The following is a 24174-nucleotide window of genomic DNA, read 5'->3' on the forward strand; positions in this document are numbered from 1 at the left end:
TGTATAACGTTGTTCAGGGCAACCCTTCTTTACGAGTGAACCATAAGCGCGCCATGCAAGGTCGCATAATTCTTCTGGCCAGGGATCGCGGCTCCGCCTCTACGCAGAGCGGTGGAGCCGAGTCGCTACGCCCAACTTCGTTCGGCACGCCGCGTCCCCCGTGAAGACCTTCGTGGGGAGCACCGTGGCGAAACCCCGCGCCAGCACGGTAGCACCGCACACGTCGCGGAAACGCGCTACGCCGGGAGAAGGAAAAAAAGTCTGCGCGCGAGGAATTCGAGCCGGAAATTACGATTCTCCGTGAAAAAAAGAAAAAAAAGGCGTAGACAGCGTGCGCGCATGATGTCGCGCTCCCGGAGCCAAAAGGGGGCAGCCGACGCCGTCCTTGCAGTCACGCCGACGCGACGGAAGTGCGGGGACTCCGCACAAGTGACAGAGAGGCGAGAGAATGGACCAAAAAAGAAACAGTGAAGCGCCAAGTACCGTTTTGGTTTTTGTTTTCTTCGTCCTCCCTGAGAAGCCGCGCGCTCGCATTCACTGCGCACGGCGTCAACGGGCGAAGTCGACTAGTGCGCGCCATTGGGCGGCGCTGGGAGCACGCTCGCATGACGGCATTTTTGCTCTTGAATACGCTTTTGTGCAAATCGCGTCAAGAACTGACGCGAGCGCCTTCGGGGGGCGTTTGAAAACTGGCCCGCCCCCACTGCGCCCGTAATATGGTCGCATGTTTTTGTTATGCGAAGCATACTACTTTAGCTACCACTTCAGCCCTTCACCGTGGTTATATGCCTCCAAATCACGTGATACGTGACGTCACACCACGTGACACGATGACGTCACGACAGTGGAGAAACGGGGGCCCACCTCGCGCCGTCGCTGTGGTTGTGCGCCTCCAAATCACGTGATACATGACGTCACACCACGTGGCAAGATGACGTCACGACAGTGGAGAAACGGGGGCCCACCTCGCGCCGTCGCTGTGGTTGTGCGCCTCCAAATCACGTGATACATGACGTCGCACCACGTGACACGATGACGTCACGGCAGTGGAGAAACGGGGGCCCACCTCGCGCCGTCGCTGTGGTTGTGCGCCTCCAAATCACGTTATACATGACGTCACACCACGTGGCACGATGACGTCACGACAGTGGAGAAACGGGGGCCCACCTCGCGCCGTCGCTGTGGTTGTGCGCCTCCAAATCACGTGATACATGACGTCACACCACGTGGCAAGATGACGTCACGACAGTGGAGAAACGGGGGCCCACCTCGCGCCGTCGCTGTGGTTGTGCGCCTCCAAATCACGTGATACATGACGTCGCACCACGTGACACGATGACGTCACGGCAGTGGAGAAACGGGGGCCCACCTCGCGCCGTCGCTGTGGTTGTGCGCCTCCAAATCACGTTATACATGACGTCACACCACGTGGCACGATGACGTCACGACAGTGGAGAAACGGGGGCCCACCTCGCGCCGTCGCTGTGGTTGTGCGCCTCCAAATCACGTGATACATGACGTCGCACCACGTGACTTGATGACGTCACGACAGTGGAGAAACGGGGGCCCACGGCCCACCTCGCGCCGTCGCTGTGGTTGTGCGCCTCCAAATTACGCGACACGATGATGCTTCGCATTGTCCAGGCTTAACCAAGTTAAGCCTCAGTCATTTTTTTTTGTTGTTTTTTTCGCGCCGCGAGCTGCCAAGTGCGTCCAACTCCTTCTCCTCTGGCCGCTTCGCTTTCGACCGATTTGTCCAGCGCCGGCTTGTTGCCTGCTGCACATGTCAGGCAGATGGAGATTTCCCTCTCTCTGGGATTCGCGTTGGTCTCTTTTGCACTGGACTCATCGCTAAGCAGTGCATTGCTACGGTGTATTACACTGCACTGTTATTTGGTATACCCTACTCAGTCGTATATCACAGTTTTGTCTAATGTAGAAGAAACCAATTGGCGTTTTTACACCTACTTTCGATTGTTGATGGCATTCATGCGCTCGCGCTTCGGTCCACTCTTTTTAAATCTTGCATGGATTGCCATTGTCATTTTGGCTTTGACGGCCTCCTCTAGTAGGTCGTTGGACACTGGAGCCTATTGCACCTGCGTGCGAAGTGGTCTAAAATTTTAGTTATCTGGCAAATATTTGTAACGACTTTCCTGTGCCTAACTGAATGGCCCAAGTAGCTCGACAGGATCGGCATAGCGTGTGCGGAAGTTCTGCTGCTCAATTCTGATACCAGCACACATTCGAGGGTGTTTACGCCGCAGTTAGTTAGTGCAATTAAAAGCTGCAGTCGAGCTGCGCTTAGCTGAGATTCAGTCGAGGAAGCTGGCGAAGGCTCCTTCGCCAACTTGCTCGCCAACTTGCTATATATATATATATATATATATATATATATATATATATATATATATATATATATGTATATATGTGTATATGTATATATATATATATATATATATATATATATATATGTATAAATGTGTATATGTGTGTATATGTGTATATGTGTGTATATGTGTATATGTGTATATATATGTATATATATATACATATGTATATATACATATACATAACCAGGCATAACCACTCTTTTTTTCTTTTCTTTTTTTATTCTGTTGTCTCTCATAGTATTTCTCCAACTGTAGATAAATGTTCAAGATGAAATTACTGCAGTTCACTGTTAACCAATCCTTTCTGTATTTCCATTTCGTTTTTATGTCTATTTTACTCGCTGAATGTCTTGTGCTCTCGAATGGGAGCAAGAAGGGCGTGGACTCTTTGTCAGGCATCCTTTTGCCTTTTAGTCTGCGCCCTAGGCAACTGTACCATTGAGTTGTCTAAATAAACACTTTGACTTTGATATATGTATATGTATATATATAAAGAGAAGCCAACAGGTACTGAAACCAAGGGACACAGGGGATATTTAATTTATTTATTTTCTGGTGTTGATCAATTTAGAATGTTACTGAATATGTTATCGCTTAAAGCTACTGATTAGAAAAGCAGAAGAAAAAACAACCACATGCCGCCGGTGGGATCCGAACCCACGACCTCACTTGTAAACATAAATACCCCCGAAAGCAGATTTGACAGCCGCCGCCGTAGCTCAGTTGGTAGAGCACCGGACGCGTCATTCGGAGGTCGTGGGTTCGGTTCTCACCGGCGGCATGTGGTTGTTTTTTCTTCTGCTTTTGTAATCAGTTAGCTTTAAGTGATAACATATTCAGTAATATTCTAAATTGGTCAACACCACAAAATAAATAAATTAAATATCCCCTGTGTCCCTTGGTTTCTGTGGCTGTTGGCTTCTCTCATATTTATAACGAACCCCTCATTCCCCTTGCCTTGGTGTGTGTGTGCTTGTGTGCGTGCGTGTGTGTGTGTGCGTGCGTGCGTGTGCGTGTGTGCGCGTGCGTGTGTATATATATATAAATTATCTACATGATAAATTATCTACATATTATCTATAAATTATCTACATATATAATTATCTAACAACTAGGGGCCGTCCATTCAGGCGCGCTTCTGATTCTGCGCCAATCCAAGACATCCGCGCCACTACCGGCCGACTTGCAGGACTCCATTCCCTCCCTGATACGAGCCCGGTGTGTAGCGAACCTGTTCAACTACCGCGATAGAAGCGGAAGTTTTGAGGGCGCAGGAGGGATGGCAGTTTTGAGTGAGCGGGGTGCGTGTCGCGTGAGACCCGGAGTAGTACGCGTTCCATTAACTTTTTTTTCTTCTTCCACTTCCTCTCCATCGCAGCATTCCAGTCCGAAGCGGCGCTTCCTGGAAAGACGTCGCCGCCTCCGCGATCAGCATCCGGCACATCCACTACCCCCCTCGGTAAGTGATGGACCGCCTTGCTCGTCGCCGCCTGATGGGAAAGGAAAAAAGAATCAATATACGCGCCTGTCTCCAAAGGGAAGCCGCCGCCGTACGCGCTGGAGGAGAACCCCGCGTCTCTGAGGACACCGCGGCACCTCAGCTCAGCTGCTGGTCGGCGCGCAACGCAGGGTTCAAAGCCCCGGAGCAGTGCCGCTGTGGTCTGAGAGCACCCTTTCCGGGCTGTCCGTTTCCTTCGAGGAGCTCCGGGTGCTCCCCGTCACGCGCAAGCTCTCCCGAGGAGCTCAAGTGGCGCACGTCTCGCGGAAGTGTTGGGCTCGCCTATTTTTAGCGGCGCCCGAACCGACGGCTTGCGCACCGAGCCGGATCTCCTGGAAACGCGCGGGTTCGGAAGGAAGGAAGCGGGTGCGAGTGCGGGCCGTTGTCTCAGTGGCAGCTGGACTCGGTGTGTGGGCCCGGGTGTAAAATGCGCTTATTTGGTCATTCTCAGCCGCACTTGGCGCTGTGCCATCGACGAGCTTGCTGTCACGACTGGGAATCTCTTAAGACAGCATGATTTCGTGGTCGCAGTTTCGATTCAACCTTGTCGGCCCGTCTTGATACGGCAGCAGATTTGCAAAGAAAAGCATAAAAGAATGACGAGCTATATGTAGTAACTATACGGGTACACTGTCCCGAACAAGATGGAAGCAGTCGGAGCCAAGCCGTAGGCGTTCGAAAGAGAAAAGGTTTGCCCGACTTTTCTACCCCGGTGCAGATGTTCGGGCTTCGAGGTCGCGTAAATACGATCACAACCAGATTAGCAGCCTCCGGCCGTGACGGGCTTATTACGTTAATGTTCCGTCCTTGAGTATCGACGAATTTTTCTTCATTATAAGCGCGTCGCTCGTGCATGCAAGTTCGATAACTCCGTCTCCGCGACGCACGCCTTGATTTTCCTACGATCGCATTTCCAGAAGGAGCAGGCTTGGAGGATTTGCCTCAGCTCGACCTGTCTCTCTTCGAAGATAAATGACCTCTTTTCCATCTTCGTTTCAGTGGATTTTGCTTATGACGAAAACGCATTATCCCCTCAGTAGGTGCTGAACTTTCATTTTGCGCTTTTACTGCTTGGGTTTAGGTGACGTTGGCTGCTTATGTTCCTCTCAAGCGGACACGTAGACTCTACGGTAATCCTTCGGAGCTTACGGTGGCTTAAGATGTCCCCGAAGAAATTTTAATTCCTTTGTCCGAAATATTGTGTTTTCCGCTCAAACGCCCCCTGTTCGCTCTAATGCTCCTTCTCTTGCTCCATCATCGTCTTCTCCTTCTTTCCTCATCTTTTCATTCCATTCTGCACTGCCAAATATTAATATATCCACGGGGTTGTGATTGTGCAAGGGAGTCCCTTCGTGGACCTGAAAGGCAGTGATAATTACACACGACCCTTCCTCTGACAGCCCTTAATGCGATCCCGCTACACCGCCGCCGGGCTCCTGGCTTTCAGCTGGGCTGAAGATGCGTGTCCCCGTCAAAGGCATCTTCTCGCAAGCGACCCCGTACCCCGCAAGACGACGACCGCCGGGTCAACCTGATCGAGGGCGTCGCGCGTAGAGCCACTGTAGTCGCGCGTTGAGCAAAGCGCCGCTCTGTGCAAGCGCGGCCACACTGCGGCCTTTCTTTGGCGCGCGTTTCAACGGTCGCGCAGACACCGCCGCTTCTTTTCCCGCCCTTTCTGCGTCCACCGCCTGCAGTCCACCTGCGCATTACGCGGCGGGCTTCTCCGGAAGGAGTCGGCCCACGGTTGCCGCAATGCCATCTCGCCTAACGAACCTCCGCCATTGCTGAAGGCGGCTGATCCTCTTCTCTCTCTCTCTCTCTCCCGGAAGCGAGCCTCCTTTCGGCTGGACCTCGTCTCGGCAATTGCGTGCAGCGTTGGTGCAGCTGGCCTTGGCGCTGAGAACTCCGTACGCTTCTTAATCGTTGAAAAGGGCTTTTTTTTTTTTCATTGCTCTTTTTGTGCATGCCGATGTTTGCTGAAGAGCAAAAGGCGTATTTATTGCGAAGGAGATTGGATTTAGAAATTATAGCTTCTCCCCCCCCCCCCCCCCCCGCCCTCCCCCTCCAACTACTCGATTGAAACTTCTGACAGCGGTATTAAAAGGGACTTCGCGATCAACGTATGGGCGCCAATGCAGTTTCAGCCTGGCACCAGGGAACTGCGACAAGAACTGCCTCGACGTCACCACAGCAGTTAAGGTGGCGGTCCCACTCTGACGGTGAGCGGGAACCATTTTTGGTGATATTTGTACGTCGACTGTACCTCGCTCATTCGCTTCATAAATATGGTTCAGATATCTCCGAAAAGCTACTTTTCTCTGCTTTCAAAAGATTCATTTTGTTTAACGGTAGCTGCAAATTTGTTTCAACTGTAAAAGAAAACGCAAAGATGAAAACTGGCAGTTGAGCTCAACTTGTCTCAGGAAATGCAAAATTGTGAAAAACCTCTTGCACCTAGAGAAATATCTTTCGAGATACTTTGAGATCGGATGCTAATCAACATATTTAAGCATTTAGAAGTACGTGTATAGATTAGTTTATTAGCCACACATGTTTGAAAAGAATAGAAAACAGAACAATGTAATCTACAATAACTTTTGGGATATGCATTGCATTGCGGCGCCTTTTTGTACAGTTTGAGATCGTCTAATCGCCCTTCCATTCTGAAAATTTCATCAGTCTGCCTTGTTTAGTTTAAAAGTTATTCCTGATCAAAATTAGCGTTTTTTCGAAATAGTTAAAAACGGAATGCAAAATTGTTCAGGTAACCAGCGCGTGGCAGTTTTGAGATTTTGCGTGAAGAAACTTAATACTTCGCTCTACGCGGCTAAGCATCGCCTTTACTCTACGGCTTTTGGGGAATGCGCAATGTCTAGTTGATTTTAGCTACCTTTTTTGTTCTCCTCATGAAGGACACAAGCTCTTGAAACGTTCCGCGGCTTCTTTTTTTCTGGCAAATATACTCTTAAAATGTCGGTCTCTCATTCCTTTAATCAACTTGTAACAATTGCCAAGAACAAAGTCCACAGAATACAAACAATAATAGCAATAACGCAGCGACATGCGATAAATGTAGATAAATTTAGTAAGTAGCGCCATCTACACACATGCACGTGTACTAAATAAGGACAGTTCAAAAAAATAACGAGTGTGGCGCTGCTAAACATTTACAATCAGGAGGTGTTCACGAGAGGGAACGATACCTCTACGATGTTCGCACGTTTCCCTCGATTTTGCCCTATGTAGTGTGTGTCGAACTTCCAAGCAGATTTCCGCCATATTGCTTTGCTGGATTGTTTTGTAGCGTAAAGCTAGTAAAGCCACACTACGCGGGTAAGAGCCGAGTTTTGCGCGAGTGTGCGCCGCCTGTTATGCGCAGCGCGAGAACCGCGTGACGTCACGAGAGGCGCAGGTCCGCCGGTGCGAGCTCCTCGCTGCCGGCGCCGCCGGCGTGCGCTCCTCTCCGACGCGTGACCTCGTGTTTACGACAGTTGCGCCGCGCGCTACTGCGCATGCGCGAGGAGGGTGCGCGGAGAAATGACGGTCGCGCTCAACATGTAAGCTCTGGTAAGCTAAGGAGAGTCGAGCCGCTGCCAAACGGCGCAGAAGACTGGAAAATGTAAATTCTTCCGATCCCGAGGTTGTCGCCTGGCAGTTTGCCGTCGAGCAGCCAAGGCGAAACGTGCGGCCGAAACACCGGATCACTTGACGCTACGTATATCCAGGCATAGCAGAGCTAAGCCACTGCCAATTTTTTTCACCTGACGCTACGAAACGCATTCTGGGCGTCGTATTATTTTTCGAGGACAGCTTTGGCATTGCTAAAGCAACAGGAAAGGGAAGAGACAGGCTTTCGCTTCGTGCTGCCGGTTGTTCGTTGTTCCGGCTAGCGCTGTGGAGGGGAAGTTGGAGAGCGCTCGATTCGCCTGCACTCAATGCACCAGTTCGGCAAATTTCTGCGGCAGCGGCGGTGCGGCGGGTGTGTACCGCTAGTTCCGGCACTTTGAGCGCAGTTTGGCACTGTCTGCTTCCAAAACGGATGGTCGAGTGCAGGCCTGGCCGTCGCTAGCCTTTGCGATGCCAATGAATTGGAGCCAGCTGTTCACAGCCTACATCAGCGGCAGCCAACCTCTCGTATCTCATGAAGAAATGTGCAAACCGCACATCACAATAACATGTTGCCATGAACCAGCCTCGATCCGTTTCTTTGGAGAACTCGAGCAGCGTTCTAGCTTGTCGACGAGTGAAAGTTACTTGAGTCTCCGCCGTTTATCACAACCCGCAAACCATCATCTGCTTCCATGGCGGCTGCAGCTGCACTATTTCAGCACTAACCATGGAGCAGGTGCAGTTTTCCTGAACTAGACTCGCACTTCTTTCAAACGAATGCCGTGGTTCAGAGGGCGCCATGTTCCACCGCTGAAATGAATCCATGTGGTATATAAGTCGGGTACAACTCAAGAACGAAGCAGCACATGCCCATCAAAGGAGACCGCCCAGCCAAGCGCGTCGACCGAACAGTTTTCTGTTCGGTCACCACAGGTGCGCCGCGACAGCAGTGGAAACTGAAGCTGCCACGACCGTCTGTTGCCGAATATGACCCCACCTGTAGCATTCAGCGCTTTTGCGAAAAAGACGCTCTCGCGCGGATCTATGCTAAAGGTGAGCAGCCCAGCCCTCTCCCCCCCCCCCTCCCCCTTTAGTGGCCAGTGCAGCTGAGACAATTAACGGGGGCACCACACCTACTAGTACCTTCGCCTTTCTCCCCGTCTTTTCCCCTGCTCCTGCTCAGGTGCTCCTAGAGACGATGGCGAATGCCGGGGCAGCAAAATCTCTTCCTTTCTTTTTGCGTTATTATTCTTTTAGCCTTATTCCGAACAAAGGACATCCACCGTCGGCGACACGGGGACAAAGCGCCGACTCCTTCGTTCTCTTTCGCAGACTTGGCTGCATGCACAGCCACACAAATCGACGTGATTGGCTGGAGAGCTCCGTCTGAGTTGCGTGTGCCGCTTCGTTCTTTTGTTGTAACCGACTATAGTGCTGAGAAGTCCCCTTTTCGGGAACTGGCACAAAGGACCGCCCCCTCCCCTTGCTGCGCGCCCCTCCTGCAGGCGGGGTAGACTAGCGCCGCAGGAAAAGGAATTCTCGGAAAATGATTACAAGCACGTTATAAGCGGTGTTTACATGACGGGTTGAGTGGAGGATTTGAGCTGAAAACCGGTTACTGGGTTCATGTAAATGAGTCGGGTCCGGGAGTCGAGGGAGCGAGTCCAGTCAACTCCGCTGCAGGGGGTGGGTTGACTCACTCGACCCCAACAGCAGACAGCACGTAAACCGGTCTGAGTAGGGTTAGTGGAAGGAGGGGTGATACATGCGAACCTGTTATTCGCTTGCGCCGTAGCGCCTGCGAGGCAGCCGTGCATGCCGCAATCTTCCCGGCTGCCACTGCCCTTTCCCGCTGCGCCGTTCGACGCTTGGTGCCGCTGCTGTTGAACCGGTCGCGACTCGCTAAAATCGAGTTCATGTAAACATGCAGTCAAGTTGGGCTGACCTTGCTCAACTCGATCTCCTGGCTCGACCCGCCGAAGTCGGGTTCATGTAAACGAGGCTATAGTTTCCTGACAATAGACGGTGTGAAAATAGCAGCTGTTCCTACAGTTTCCAGGTACGCGCGCGTGGACACGCACGCATACACACACACATACGCGGGCGCACTTTTTCAATCTTTGACCCAACCAAATCGAGGCAAATCGACGCAAGGTTAGAAAGATATACATTTCAACACGCGATGGAAAATTCTGGAGGGAATAAGCAACCTAATGATGCAAACTGGATACAAGAAAGACGTACGTCTAAAATGAATAAGAGCACGCAGTTGAGGGTCCAAACGAGAGAGGGGAGGGGGTCGCCCTAAGTGCCTACAGAACTATCGCTTTGTAGCCGACCCCTTTTTTTTTGGCAGCATTCCTGCACACCTCGCCCCCCCCCCCCCCCCCCCCCCCCCCGTTCTTCTTCGTACAATGTCTATAAAAAAGTTTCGAGTCCGCCTCGTGAATGGTATGCATCTGTATACTGCATTTTTGTGAGCCTTGGCAAAATTCCGTCGAAGTTGATCGGAATTGGTTGCAAGGTGCCGCCGCATGTACGACGAATATTTGCTTGTGAGGTAAACACATTCCGACACCCTGCGGTGCTAACCCTCTCAATAGCAATTTCACGTCTCTTGCGCAATGTCGATTCATCTCAAGGGTAAACAGAAATTGACAATTGCCCACTTCTCTCTGCCTTTTTCTTTACCAACCATAGTTTATAAGGTTGGACAGGCATACGCTGAGCGTTGACTAAATTGTATAGCTGTCTTTGTTATAGTTTTCTTATCATAGATGCAATATCATTTGATAAAAAAATATATTTTTTTTCAGCGCTGTAGTTAGCAGGTTACACTCTAGACCAGGAGTGTTCCGACTACTACTAATATTACTATGCATCAACAGTGACGAAGCGATTGAACGCGCAAAAGACGAGGGCAGAAGGAAGGACACAAGAAAGGCACCGATTTCAACTATAAGGTTCATTGAAAAAAAAAAAAAAAACGCTAGAAATATATACATTGGACATAAACATAATTAATTTTCTTTATTTCACACCTTCCTTATTTTTGGCGTCCGCTTCCTCTTTTCGCTTACTTACTAATTTGCTCTGTGCAATTATGTCGACAGTTATCACTAACTCTCCCAAGTTTCCACTGTGTCGACGTTGTGCCTTTTGCGATGCGGGCTGGGCAGCATTATTTTTTTCTTTTTCTTTGCTCCCACTAATATATGTCACGACATTGAAAACAGGAAAGTCTGTAGTCGCGTAAAACTCAAGAACGAAACGGCACATTCCCTCAAAGGAGGCCTTCCAGATAGTAACATCGACGGTACAGCTTTCTGCGGCTATTTAGCCAAGGCTAAACAAGAGAGAGAAGGAAACGGTCCTCTGTTCCCGTGCTGGCATCCTTATCCCGAACAAGGATCACCTCACCTCTGACGCCGTTTGGACAAAGACGGTACCCTCTTTGCCCCGGCTCGCCCCACTCTCTTTGGCTTTGGCAAGGGACAGGCAGAGAAAGAAGCATGCGGAACCACCCCAGCCAACACCTCCCCCCCACGCACGACGAGGACTAGCAGCCGGGCTTGCCATGGTTCGTTTGTAATCCTCTGAAGGCAGGCGCAGCAACAAAAGAACCCTCACGCAGCACAGGTGCACGGGTCAAGAAAGGACCGGACACGTATCTCAACATCTCAACCAAAACCAGTCTCGGGTCGCTGGGGGTAGAGTTCCTGTATATGCATATACAGTAACTCTAGCTGGGGGCAAGACGGGTAGACACTTTCTCAGTGATGGATCAGTGTCGTAGCCTGGTGGCAGAATATGAACTACTCGCAAGATGGCGGCAGTGGAACCGCCACCTTAAGCAGAAATATTCTGGTGTCTGCACTCCATTGAGCTCACATTCGCGCAGATTAAGGCAGTGTGTGTGTGTGGTACAAGTTCCGCCTTGATGGAGCACGGTGCCAGGCGTTATCGCCCGCAAATCTAAAATGGCTTCTCCGCGACGACCCGGGTAGCGTCGTGGAATCCGATAAGCACGGCTGAAAACACCTCCCGTCGCTTAGCGTGTTCTTCAGAAGCACCACGCCTTAGACCCAGCCTGTTCCTCACTCCACTCACGGATATGTTACTGCACCGTGGCTCTTTCGCTACTGGGCGGCCGGGTGAGCAGAGCGCGCAACTACGGAGGCTCTGCGCTAACCCTCAGCTGTGTTTGCGGGGAGGAGGCGTCGCGATGCGGTTCTCTCCCCCTTCTTTCCGGCACTCGTCGCCGCTCTCACAACCCTCCTCCCCGGTTGAGCCTCCTCCTCGGCGGGCGGCCAATTAACTGGGCTCCGTCCTCTCCGGGTCATCCTGTCGCGCTCGCTTCCCGCGTTTCGAAGCCGCGCGACTTTGAGGAGGGGTGTTTGCTGTTATGCTTGTTGTTTTCTTTTCCTCCGCCCCTGGCCGCTCATGCGATGCTTCGTTCTGCAGCCATTTTCTTACATCGTATATCGGGCCACACTGACAGACACTTCCATCATAGTGCACAGTGTTTGGCCGGTTGGCCGCAGGCGAGAATGCTGGTATGTCGGTTCCTTTTCAGGAAGTGAAAAGGGACCATAAAAGTCGTTACATATTCGCCTGTCTTCTTTACGGCTGCCTTCCACGGCCATCGACGAGGCTTTGTCTTGAGCGTTAAAGGGGCTGGGAAACACTGCCTGGGGGAATACCGGCTATACTTCAGGTGGATTCTTTATGTCACACAGATGCTGACTTAAAAAGAATTACAGGAATCGATGCACAGGAACGGGAGTTATTCAGTGAAGAAATTTCAAAATACAAGCAAACAAAACGCTGCCCTCAACTCGATTTTGACGGGGCTTCCCACTCCTATTTCGCTCTCCCGATGACAGCACCTGGCGCAACCAATCAAAAGAGCCTGCCAGAGCACGTCGCGGAAGTTTGCACTCCATGATTGCCTGCTCTTTGTAACTCGTTCTTGCTGAGACTGGCAGCGTGGATTCCATGCCAAAGCCCCTGGTGGTGTATTTTTATTTTACTGCTTTGCAGGGCCTTTATCTAAGACGAACAAGTTGTTTTTGTTGATCTAATATAAAACGCAGACAGGAGACAAAATTTTTCTCTATTCCCACAATTTGCAGTATATTTACTGTTTGTACAATCATCAAGCTCGCGCGAGGTGATGTCATATCCGCTGCTGAAACGCGCCACTGTGTGAGGACACCATCAGAGCCATGAATTTGTTTTTGGGAGGACATTAAAATATTAAACGGAATATACGCGGTATTACCGACGCTAATAGCGCCATTATAACTTACTGTAAGCGATCAACAGGCAAAATAGTCAACTAAGATAGTGTTTCTGGGCCCCTTTAAGAGGAAACAACCGGTGACTCTCTTGGGGAAAGAGTCAGAAAGCAACCTCGAAGTTATTGCGGCCATTACGGTGCTTGCTAATAGATTTAGTTTTTCTTCGGCGAATGTCCCCGCAGGGAGGCGTCTGCAGCATGCAGACGTTGGTGAGTGGCGACACCACGGGGTTAACCCGAGCATCCGCAGGGACATCCCCGCAGGGGGATGATGGTGAACAATGCGTCACCACGGACCCGAGCATCCGCGCTTAGCCGTGCGTGGCATCGCCGTGTCCGGGGAAAAGGGGATCCTGGTGGTTGAGCCGATGCCGAGCGTTTGGACCCTTAAGGCCCCTCGGCGGAGGCAACACACCACTTTGGCCCCAGCTTCCTGTAGACGGCACCTCCGGCCTGGCCCGACCGGGGGAAATCGGCAGTCGCCTTTTCCTATTCTCCCCTCTATCTTTCACTTTCCTATTTCCTTTCTTACAACTTTCCTGTATCCTCTTCCCTTCTTGGTTTTTTCCTCTTTTTCCTGGCGGCGAGGGTTAACCGTGTGTGACCAACTACCCTGAGTTGAGTCATATTAGGTTATAGTTAAGGTGTACAGCTGGCGTGGGCAGGACTTTCTTTCAAGTTCCTGTCGCGTCCCCTTGTTGGACTCCATGGTGGGTGGCTGGCACCATGACCGAAAAACATCAATTTTTTATGGCTCCCCCACTTTCAAAACCTGATCGCTCTCTGAAAAGAGGGCGGACCGATGCAAGCGACTTTTTCCAAAAAAGAAAGATAACTTTCCCGAAATTCCATGTTGTACATAGCAATGCAGAAGAAAAACAAGCAAGACTGATATCCCCGTTCCTGGTAGCAAAGTGCTTGACAGATACCTTGGGCCTTGGGTACAAGGTATCAAAAATGGCCAGTGGTGACTTACTGCTCGAATTGCATGACACCGTCCAGTACTCTAAACTCTCAAACCTCGTGTCCATAGGGGAGATTCCGATCTCCGTTACTTCACATCGATCTCTAAACACTGTCCGAGGCGTCATATCTGAAATCGACTTTGTCCACCTCTCTGAAAAAGAAATGCTTGAGGGCCTTACTGATCAAGATGTCATAAATGTTCAGCGAATAAAGATCAGGAAGGACAACAAAGAAATTGACACGAAACACCTCATCCTCACTTTCAACACCAGCATACTGCCTGAAAGCATAGAAGTCGGATATCTGAAAATAAATGTAAGACCATATATTCCCAACCCACGCAGATGTTTCAACTGCCAACGATTTGGCCACGGCTCACAGAGTTGTCGCGGCCGCAAAACTTGCGCAAAATGCTCTTCGAAGGAACACCAATCCGAAGAATGTGTTGCTAACCCACGGTGTGCAAACTGTGAAGGAGACCATGCTGCCTACTCCAGAGCTTGTCCTTCATGGAAAAAAGAAAAAGAAATTATTACTCTCAAGACTACACAAAACATTTCTTTCAAAGAAGCACGAAGGCAATATGCTCAGACAAACAAATTCTCCTTCACTGCAAAAACAAACTTCGCCGATGTGGTGCGTGGGCGCGGCACACCACACCAGGCTACGGCACCTGTCCAGGCCACACGCAGTGAGCCTGTGGCGGGGCCACCCGCGCCCCCGTGTGGAGTAGCTAGCGCTACTCCGCAAACCCCAAAGGAGGCAACGCAGACCCCCTGGTCGGCGGGCCTCAAGACCTCTTCCCACAGGTCGAGGTCAAACTCGAACGTGAACGTGCCTTCTGCACGGTCGTCCAGCGCCTCCGCAGAGGCGATGGACACGACCCCGGGCAGCCCCGCGCCGTCCACGTCGGACGGTCGGCGGAGCTCTCTGGATCGATCAAAAAAAGACAGGCCCCGAGTCACGGGACCATCAAAAACTTGATCTAGTTTTTCACCCGATACAAACACAAAAATAAGATGGCTTTCATAATACAATGGAATTGTAGAGGACTTTTAAACAATTACAGTGACATAAAAGACATACTAGGAGCACACACTCCTGTCGCCTTATGTCTACAAGAAACAAATTTAGGTCCCCAAAAAAAGAACTTTCTTAAGAATTACACTGTTTTCCGCCGCGATCGCGAACAGACGAGCCGACTATCGGGAGGCGTAGCCATCATAGTGAAAAGCGGCGTCCCTGTTCAAGAGATCAGACTCAAAACAAAACTTGAGGCAGTTGCAGTCAGCATTGTCAGCTACAAAACAATTACAATCTGCTCTGTATATATTCCTCCACATCTCACACTAACAGTCCACGATCTACAAGGCCTCATTGATGAACTTCCAGAACCATATCTAGTAGTCGGGGATTTTAACGCTCACTCCCCTTTTTGGGGAAGCGAGCACTGTGACTCTAGGGGTCAAATAATTGAAGATTTTATCCTCACAAGTAATGTATGTCTTTTAAATACAGAAAAAGCCACATACTGCTCCCCTACCTCAGGGAAAATGACCTTTTTAGATTTGTCGTTTAGTTCACCTTCTGTTTTTAACGATTTTAACTGGGACGTCATTGACAATCCATATGGCAGCGATCACCTCCCTGTACTAATCACTTTAACATCCCCACCGGAAATAATCCCCACAAGGCCACGGCGTTGGAAGCTTCACCTCGCCGACTGGTCAATTTTTAGAGCAAAGGCAACTTTAGAAGATATAGTTTTAGGAAATCTTACCGTTGACCAGATAAACGAAAAGTTCACTAATTGTATCATAACTGCCGCACTCACAGCTATTCCTCAGTCATCAGGAGTGGCGCGACAAAACCATAAAATATGGTGGACAAAAGACTGTAAAGAAGCGAAAAAACAACAAAACAGAGCTTGGGGTAAATTCCGTAGGTATCCGACGCATGAAAATTTCCTAAATTTTAAAAAAGCAAAAGCTAAAGCTCGGTATGTTCGTCGCAGTGCCGAAAAAGCTTCATGGCAGAATTATGTTTCAACTATCAACAGTCAGATCCCATCTAAAAAAATGTGGGAGCAGGTTCGAAAAATAAACGGTAACCTTTCACCATTTACAATTCCTTTTTTAACAACACCCGGAACACAAACAAGCATAGACGAACAGGCAGACATCTTAGGAGAACATTTCACTGCAGTTTCAAGTTCATCACACTACACGCAGTCCTTTTTAAAATACAAAAATACAGCTGAAAAACAGAGGCTCCCAACAACTGGAGGTGCAAATGAAAAATACAATAGTCTAATTACGCGCCAAGAAATCAACAGAGTACTGTCTGCCGGGAAAAAAACTGCTCCAGGACCCGACCATATACATTATGAAATGCTTGCACATCTTTCTGAGCCTGCCATAGAAGCACTTTTGAGATTCTTCAACACAGTTTGGATGTCAGGGAAAATACCTGAAGCCTGGAAGAAAGCTATTATTGTACCGTTCCTTAAACCTGGTAAACCCCCAACCTCTCCTAGCAATTATAGACCCATAGCCTTAACCAGTTGCCTCGCCAAATCCTTCGAAAGTGTCCTAAATATCAGACTAACCTTTGTTCTTCAATCCTGTGAACTGCTTGATATCCATCAGTGTGGATTTAAGAAAGGATGCTCCACTACAGATCACCTAGTCCGTCTCGAAAATACAGTCAGAGAAGCTTTTATACACAAACAGCACTGTCTTAGCGTCTTTTTTGATTTAGAAAAAGCATATGATACAACCTGGAGGTTCGGGATTCTCCAGGACTTAGCTGAGCTCGGCATCCGTGGCAGAATGCTCAACTGCATTAAAGACTTTTTGTCTAACCGCTCATTTAATGTCCGCCTAGGCTCGACCCTTTCGAGGGACTTCATTCAGGAAAATGGAGTTCCTCAAGGGTGCATTTTAAGCACAACTCTCTTCGTTGTAAAAATGAATTCTATTAGAAAAATAATCCCAAGGTCCATTATGTATTCAATGTATGTTGATGATCTTCAGATAGCATGTACATCTTCCAATATATCCACATGCGAACGACAAGTACAGCTTACAATCAACAAAATGGCAACATGGGCAGACAAGAATGGTTTCCAGTTCTCAACACAAAAAACAGTGGCCTTACTTTTTTCACTCAAACGAGGCTTGTACACAAATCCAACATTACACCTCAACCAAACCGAGCTGCCTTTCAAAAAGGAACACAAATTTCTAGGCATCACCTTCGATAAAAAACTTACTTTCCTGCCTCACATAAACGCACTGAAAAAGAAGGCGTCGCTAGCACTGAACATACTGAAAGTCCTTTCACGCAAACACTGGGGTTCTGATCGGGTATGTCTTCTACACATTTATCGCTCTGTAGTACGTTCCATTCTAGATTATGGTTGCATAGTGTATGGATCAGCAAGGCCATCGTACTTGAAGCGACTGGATCCTGTGCACAATTTGGGATTGCGCCTTTCAACTGGTGCATACAGGACGTCACCAATAAAAAGCCTGTACGTAGAGACAAATGAACAACCACTCGCAGACAGACGAACTATGCTCACATGCTCATACATTTTAAAGATCCGTTCCCAGCCTAAACACATCTGTTACTCACTCGTCACAAAGTGCCCATCCCGAACACTATTTACCAACAAACCTCTAGCAATCAGACCACTTCTTCTCCGCTTTGAAGAGAAATGCCAAGAACTAGACATAATGAACATATTACCTAATATTGCCCGCAAACCTGATCCACTCCCGCCTTGGTACTGCCTACCATCTGTGTGCGACTTCACATTAACACAATTTCGGAAAAAACATACACCACATGAACAGATATTACAAGAATATTTAGCACTCAATGAAAAGTACGGAGAATACGAAGCATTTTATACCGATGGATCAAAATCGGTGCACTACGTGGGAAGTGCTGTAGTTCAGAATAATTGGGAAAAAATAGTACGGCTACCGCAGTGTGCATCCATTTTCACCGCCGAGTGTTACGCAGTCTTGCTAGCTGTAGAAAAAATAATAAATGAGAACATTCAGAACAGTATCATTTACACTGATTCTCTGAGCATACTAACCTCACTTCACCATAGCAATGCAGTGACACCACTAATCGGGGATATCATACATAACATAACAAGCGCCACAATACAGGGACAAGACATAAAATTTTGCTGGGTTCCCAGCCACATTGGAATCGCTGGCAATGAGAAAGCAGATGAATGTGCTGGAAAAGCTCGAAACAAAGAAATAAAGGAAGTGTACATTCCCTACAAAGATGGTATGAAGTTGGTGCAGTGGAAATTAAGAAATAAATGGCAGTCGCAATGGAATATCGAAAGAAAAAATAAGCTACATTTAGTAAAACCCATCCTAGGCGAATGGAAATCATGCTCACACCAAAAACGATTCATCGAAGTTATTTTATGCCGTCTCCGTATAGGACACACACATCTCACACACAACTTCCTGCTAACAAAGAAAGACAAACCTATTTGCGAGCAATGCGGACATGAACTTACCATAAACCACATACTACTATCATGCACAAAACTTGAATCATTAAGAAAAAAATATTTTGCAACATTTTACAAAGAACATATCCCATTTCATCCAGCGTTGATTTTAGCTGAAGATGCACCCGTTAGTATGCTTGATGTTTTTAGCTTTTTAAGGGAAGCCGGTGTTCTTCAAAACCTGTAATGTTCCGACCCTGTGCTTCTTTACTTAGAACGATACACCTCAGCCACTTTCTCAGTCCTCAAAAGGAGGCTGAGGTTTTTATGAGTAGTTGGGGGGCCTCGAGATCCTTGGCAAGCCAAGGATGTCCACGGAGGTGCACCAACTTTTAAAAGCTTCTGCAAACAGCCATTTCTAAAACGTTTGTATTTAATCAGCCAGGTAATAAAAATAACTTTTAGGCCCTTTACACCACCGTTTTTATCAACTTTGTTTTCACACTCTGCTCAAGCCAACCTTTCCATACCTTGTTCTTGGCGCATGATAGCCTTAGCTGCTTATGCGCCAATAAACCCAACACAACACAACACACTCTTCGGCGAATGGCTCTAGCGATTCGTTTATCTACCGCCGAAAATTCTTGCACTCAGCTGGGCGAGGCCTTTTGAGTCTCGCAAACCTCGCACTGATTTCTGCTGCGGCCTCGCTGTTACAGGAATAATAATAAAAAAGAAACGTGGATAGATTTAAAGGGATGAATGCCTCCCCCCCCCCCCACCTCCCCCTCGTACTCTTGGAGCCAGCTGGAAGTTTCCTGATAAAACCACTCTCCGACCTTGTTCCCCTAAATTCGGCTTGTTCCCATGAATTCAGGGCTGTGTTGAAGCGCTGCTTGAAATAAGCTGTGAATTCGCTGTATCGGGAGTTTGCAGCGCACGCGATTCGATGTAGACGTGGTCATGTAAGAAGCTGTCGGCGAGCGCCATGGCGCCGTTTCCCGACAAACGGAAAGCCTCTTTCTGCAACACGTTGACGCATGCACCCTTCCGAAAGGGCAAAACGTTCCGTTCGCGGCGGTGTTTGCTTGGTGCGTCACGCGAAATGTGTGGCCGTAAAAAGGTGTAGACGCAGAGCCTGGTACGATAAGGCCGCTATAGACATAGGCGCAGGTCCGAATACCGGACCCGACTCTCTGCCAGGTGGCTTTTGGCCGTTCCTTCTTTGCGAATGTATGGGCCCTTCCCATCCATTCCGTATGAAGTGGGCCACTCCGCAGAATAAGCGCTCGGCGAACCGTGTGGCAGGTGTTTCTTTTCTCCGACGAAAGTTTTAGCGACGCCCCTCTTCTCGCGAAGGTTTATTCGCTGGTTTTTCTCGATAATGCCACGACCACTATGTTTGCGGGCTTAGGGGAAGCTTAGCAAGAAAAATTCGTCTGCACTGACAGTGCGGCAAAAGAAGAACAAAATAGATGTTTGTGCTTCGCCTGTCGTTTGAAATCCGCTGAGATGTACAGTCTTTGTCAAAAGTATACAACCCATGGAGTCTGCTTTTGAGTTCTGCACCGCGGCTCCTTTTTCATACTCAGGGACCCTGATTTCGAGAAGACGGGAGGAACTTAAACCCCTTCCCAAGCTTAGGACTGTCAGATGTGCTTAAGAGCCCTGCTACATGGCTTGGAAGCAAGCCCCTTGGGCTGTATGTTTTTTACAAAGACTGTATACATGCGGGAATGGGGAGGCGACACTTTCACGCGTTTGCTATTAGAGGCGACGTATTTTTTTTTTCTGCCGTATCCCTTCAGCTGTGCGGCTGCTTGTCGCCGTAGCTGCAGCAGCGGAACTGTAGCACGATTTTGGTTTCAGCGCAGGCTGGTTCGGCCGTTAACCCCCAATGTACACACGCTAGGAGAAACGAATAGCGCGGTCCCGGAAAGCAGAGGCGTTGAGAACAGTCGACGAGGACGTACAAAGGGCAAAACCCTTGTCTAGAATACGTTCTGGGCGTGTTTCGGGCTGAGAACGCGGTATCTATAGATAACGATTGTTTAAAAATGGTCTAGATGTAAGCATGTGCAGTTGAACTTATAGGATTGCGTTGTCATTTTTTGACTTCCTGGTGGCAGTGGCTTTGGGAGGTGTGGAACAGACAGTTCTCCAGTTCTAGCATGCGTTTTGCCCTCTGTACGTTTAAAGTATCGATGAAAGCAGCGAACGACGTATACAATAACGATGCTTTAATACACTTTGTCAGACTTTGCTTGGGGTTTGTGGCAGGGAGCGGGCATGCTATAGGAGATTGGAACTGAAATCCATTAAGCAGTGCTGGCTGCTCAGTTTCACGTTTCACAGTGCCTTTTGACACGCAAGCACACACGTGAGCTCTCCTCTAGACACGCACGCACACATTCACGCACCTATACTTAAAGGCATATATACCGATATATGCGGCAATAAAAGTGTCACCGCCGTCCATAGGCTTCACCGCAGGCACCGTGGAAGAGCAACAGATGTTGTCCTGGTCACGAACGAGCTGAACTGCATGAACGGTTTCGCAGGGCTTTGACCGCTGGGCACCAGTGGAAGGCGAGCCCATGCTGTTCGCCGCCACGTCTTCTTAACCGCGGTTTCCACGGACGTGTGAACGAAAGAAGGCAAAATGAATGCCGCACCTCGTATACGCTGTATATCGCACTCCCGCGGTCTCTCCACGCCTTTCAGTGGGACGACAGAGTGCATCTTCCAAGTAGCCGAAGCAACTCCCCCCGTTGGCTTCTTCTTCCTTTGTCCGTGCCGCCCTTATAGGGTTCTTCGTGGAAGCGTCTCCTCTCGGTCGCGGTGTGTGGCTCTCGCTTCCGTGAAGAGCCGTCATCACCGGACGGCGGCTGCGACCGTTACGCTAAGCACCGCCACGCAGGCGAGACGCTCTTCCAGCGAACAATATGGCGTCGCGGCGGAGAGCGCTGCAAACTCGCACGCACGCCCGGCGTCATATTCCCTTATGCTCACTTCGCCACGCTGTAGAACACCATAAGCTACAGTGGGTTTCGATAATTCGGTGCAGTGTCAAGGAGTTTGAGAATGATCCCTTCATTTCGCCGCGCTTGCTGTACCGGTTCGTTCTGGCTGAATGGCTGCATGCGCTGGAAGGATGCGCAAAGGTTGCACGGAGTCCGTTCAATGCCTGATGCAATGCTGCATCTATTTCTTCAGTCCCCGTGCGGATGGCGACCGTGCGGAAGGGGTGGACCTTCTCGTTAATGGCGCACACTGTCGGGCCGACCAGGTAGATGCGGTGCATTTCACGTCCACAAGCCTTCCGAGTACACGGATGACCCGCATACCGAGAAGAGTAGGTTTCTGTAGAATCGGTCCTCTTCACGGTGGTATAACGTGTCCGCGAAGGATGAACACTGTCTGGCCCGAAACTATTGCGAACTCTGAATGGTGTCTGAAGGACTTGAGAGTGTCTGGCGCTAGAGCTTGTTCCTGTTTCGTCGCGTCGCCCTCGTAAATTACATGCCCCAGGTTCAGGACGCCAGGCAGTTCCTTTCTCCTTTTTTTTTTTTTTGGAGGAGGGGGGGGGGGGGGGAGGGAGAGAAGGGTAGCACGCTTTCCTCGGATGTGATTGTACGTACCCTAAACTGTAGCCATTGAAGCCCAGACGCCATTAAGTCCAGTACGCTTGTGTGTAGTCGACAGTCATCGCAACGTGGCGCAGAATATATGTATATATGCACGACGCTCACGGTTGCTCAACTCGAGCTAATGCCGTCGTGCAGAAGGCGGCTCTGCAAGGAAGATCGGGTGGCAGAAAAGGGCATGCGACGCCCACGCAACCGAGGTTGTTTTCAGTTTGCAAATCGATGCATGCAATTTTAGCTGGACGTCGGTAACTTCCGACTGCCGTTGCATGCGCACCATATATACGCCGCGCTCACGGCGTGCATGTAACCCCTCGCCCCATTTCTTCCTCTCCTTTTTTGGGGTGGCCACACAGGGCTGTGCCCAGTCGTGCAGCCTCTTCAGTCGTGGACGTGGCAGTTCGTTCCGCCCGTTGCACTTTCTGCTGCCCGGTCCTCCACCGTTTGTTATTCTTCCTTTCCTCTTTCCATATTTTCTTTGTTTCCGTTTCTCTGTGATTCCGCATAAAGGGGGGCGTCGAGCGCAGAGCGGAGCCCTTTCTGCGATCGCCATACTGCGTGTGCGCCCACCCCCTGGCCAAGGGAGCGTGGCCGCCCAGGCGTGCGCTACTCGCGCACCACGTCAAGCGTGGCACCGCGCGACCAAGGCGCCTGCTTGCCGAGCGTCGCCGCCATCGCCGCGCACGGAGCAGCCGTGCTGCGACACTTTCTCGTCTGTTGCGCGATTTCTCCATGTGGCGCACCTGTCCCTTGTGGCCTTGCGGCATCACCTTCTCCTGATCATGTTTGATTTGGCGAGCTGAAATCACCTTACTGCCAGTTATTTTTCCCTCTTTACGACGTGGATGACTACGACGCTGTCGTCGTAGAGATAGCGGTACATGTATCTTGTCACGACAAAAAAAAAAAAAACAAGAAAACTTAAGGCCGCCACACCTTGCGGATAACGGGTCCGCAATATGGGTGATGTAGCAGAGCGCTGCTGTATTTTGACGTGGCCAGTGAGAATGTGCCGTCTTGTCACGTGACCGGTGTAGAGAGAGAGAGAGACAAGGGAAGCAGGTAGGGCTTCCATCACCTTGAACGAATGCAGAAGCCCACAGGTTTTATCACTTAGCAGGAAGCAGATTAACAACGTTGACGAATATAACGGACTTCTGGGTGCGTCTTTCGTAGTTATGCCGGAAAGCCGTGAACTGACTCGGGAAAAGGCGCATATTATGTGAAAAGAAAGCACGGAACAAGCGTTTACTCGGACTTCCTTCGCGTTCAGGCAAAGGCTCACTGGCTGAATTCAGAGGAAGGCTGCCCGGTCGCACCTCGCAACAAGTCCGGGATTCTTGGGCTTCAAATTTAATAGTGAAGCAGCTGGGGAATATTGTAAAGTGCTGTTATGGAAACATAGAAGGCAATGGTGCATGCTTCCAAAGGGTGGCAAAATATTTATTTAAAAATTTTATTCCTGTCACTCGCGTTGTGTGATTAAGGCCGCCATTAAAAACCAGGTAGGAACTTTTTGGCGGCAGCAAAAAACATTCTATAGCAAAAAAAAAAAAAAGAAATGCTAGGCTGCCAAGAGGAAATCTGCGGTTATATTGATTGTTTGAGCGGTGTCTTACTATATATGCGGTGAATTCATTCATAACCAACTTCCTGTTGAAAAATGCGCTTCTCCAGAATTTCTGCGTATAGAAACACGTCAGCACGATGCCCGTTTACACTGTCAAGAGAGATCTCGTAGCGGGATCAAAATGTAGTTTCTAATTGTGCTATTGGTGATTGTGCTATAGACTCTTCGCCATGATTGCTGCCGGCCAGTCGAGTTTCCGTCCAATAACAGAGGGCTCACGAGGACTGCTGGCTTTCATGGGCCGTATTCCAGCCGAGAGTCGATTCACACTTGTTTTTTTGTTTTTTTTTACCACAACAGTGTCGCCCCTCCTAGCATCAACTCGCCTCATCACCACGCTCAATGGTCCGCTCAGGCATCGTCTCCCAATCGTTCGACTATTCGACGAACATCAGTGTAGAACGATTGTGTCTATCTGCGCACGTCTCCTCCGGTGGCGCGCTCTCATACTTCGGCTGGCAGCCGCGGACGGTGCTGCACACACCCCGCGTGTCTAGCGCAACGGGAAGTGGTTGGGGGCGGGGCGGCCACGGCGGGCTCCCTTGAGCGCGCATTTCTTGGTACACGCGGCGCACCTTGGCCCGTGGAGCTGCCTCCCCCCCACCCACCCGAACGGGGACAGGCGGGCGGGAGCGGGAAA

The 24174-nt window shown here is 49.6% G+C and overlaps 2 protein-coding genes across 2 annotated transcripts in view; both read left to right on the top strand.

Moving 5' to 3' along the window:
* Nucleotides 1-24174, top strand: part of LOC149361615 (uncharacterized) — a 207665-nt gene that overhangs the window by 61163 nt on the left and 122328 nt on the right. The window contains exon 2 of the mRNA XM_089572735.1: nt 3772-3852. The gene's annotated coding sequence lies outside the window, so the exon portion shown is untranslated. The remainder of the gene's footprint in view (nt 1-3771; nt 3853-24174) is intronic.
* LOC149361616 (uncharacterized) lies at nt 12599-17393 on the top strand. Its single transcript, XM_089572734.1, has one exon. It carries the CDS (start codon nt 13529-13531, stop codon nt 14750-14752), a length of 1224 nt encoding a protein of 407 aa, XP_089428860.1. The 5' UTR covers nt 12599-13528; the 3' UTR covers nt 14753-17393.

This window comes from Amblyomma mixtum, chromosome 2, assembly GCF_055824585.1.
Source record: "Amblyomma mixtum isolate Tamu chromosome 2, ASM5582458v1, whole genome shotgun sequence".
In the NCBI taxonomy this organism is placed as follows: domain Eukaryota; kingdom Metazoa; phylum Arthropoda; class Arachnida; order Ixodida; family Ixodidae; genus Amblyomma; species Amblyomma mixtum.

Excerpts from the sequence above, each read along its gene's own strand:
- LOC149361616 (XM_089572734.1), top strand. The coding sequence starts at position 13,529 with ATGACCGAAAAACATCAATTTTTTATGGCTCCCCCACTTTCAAAACCT.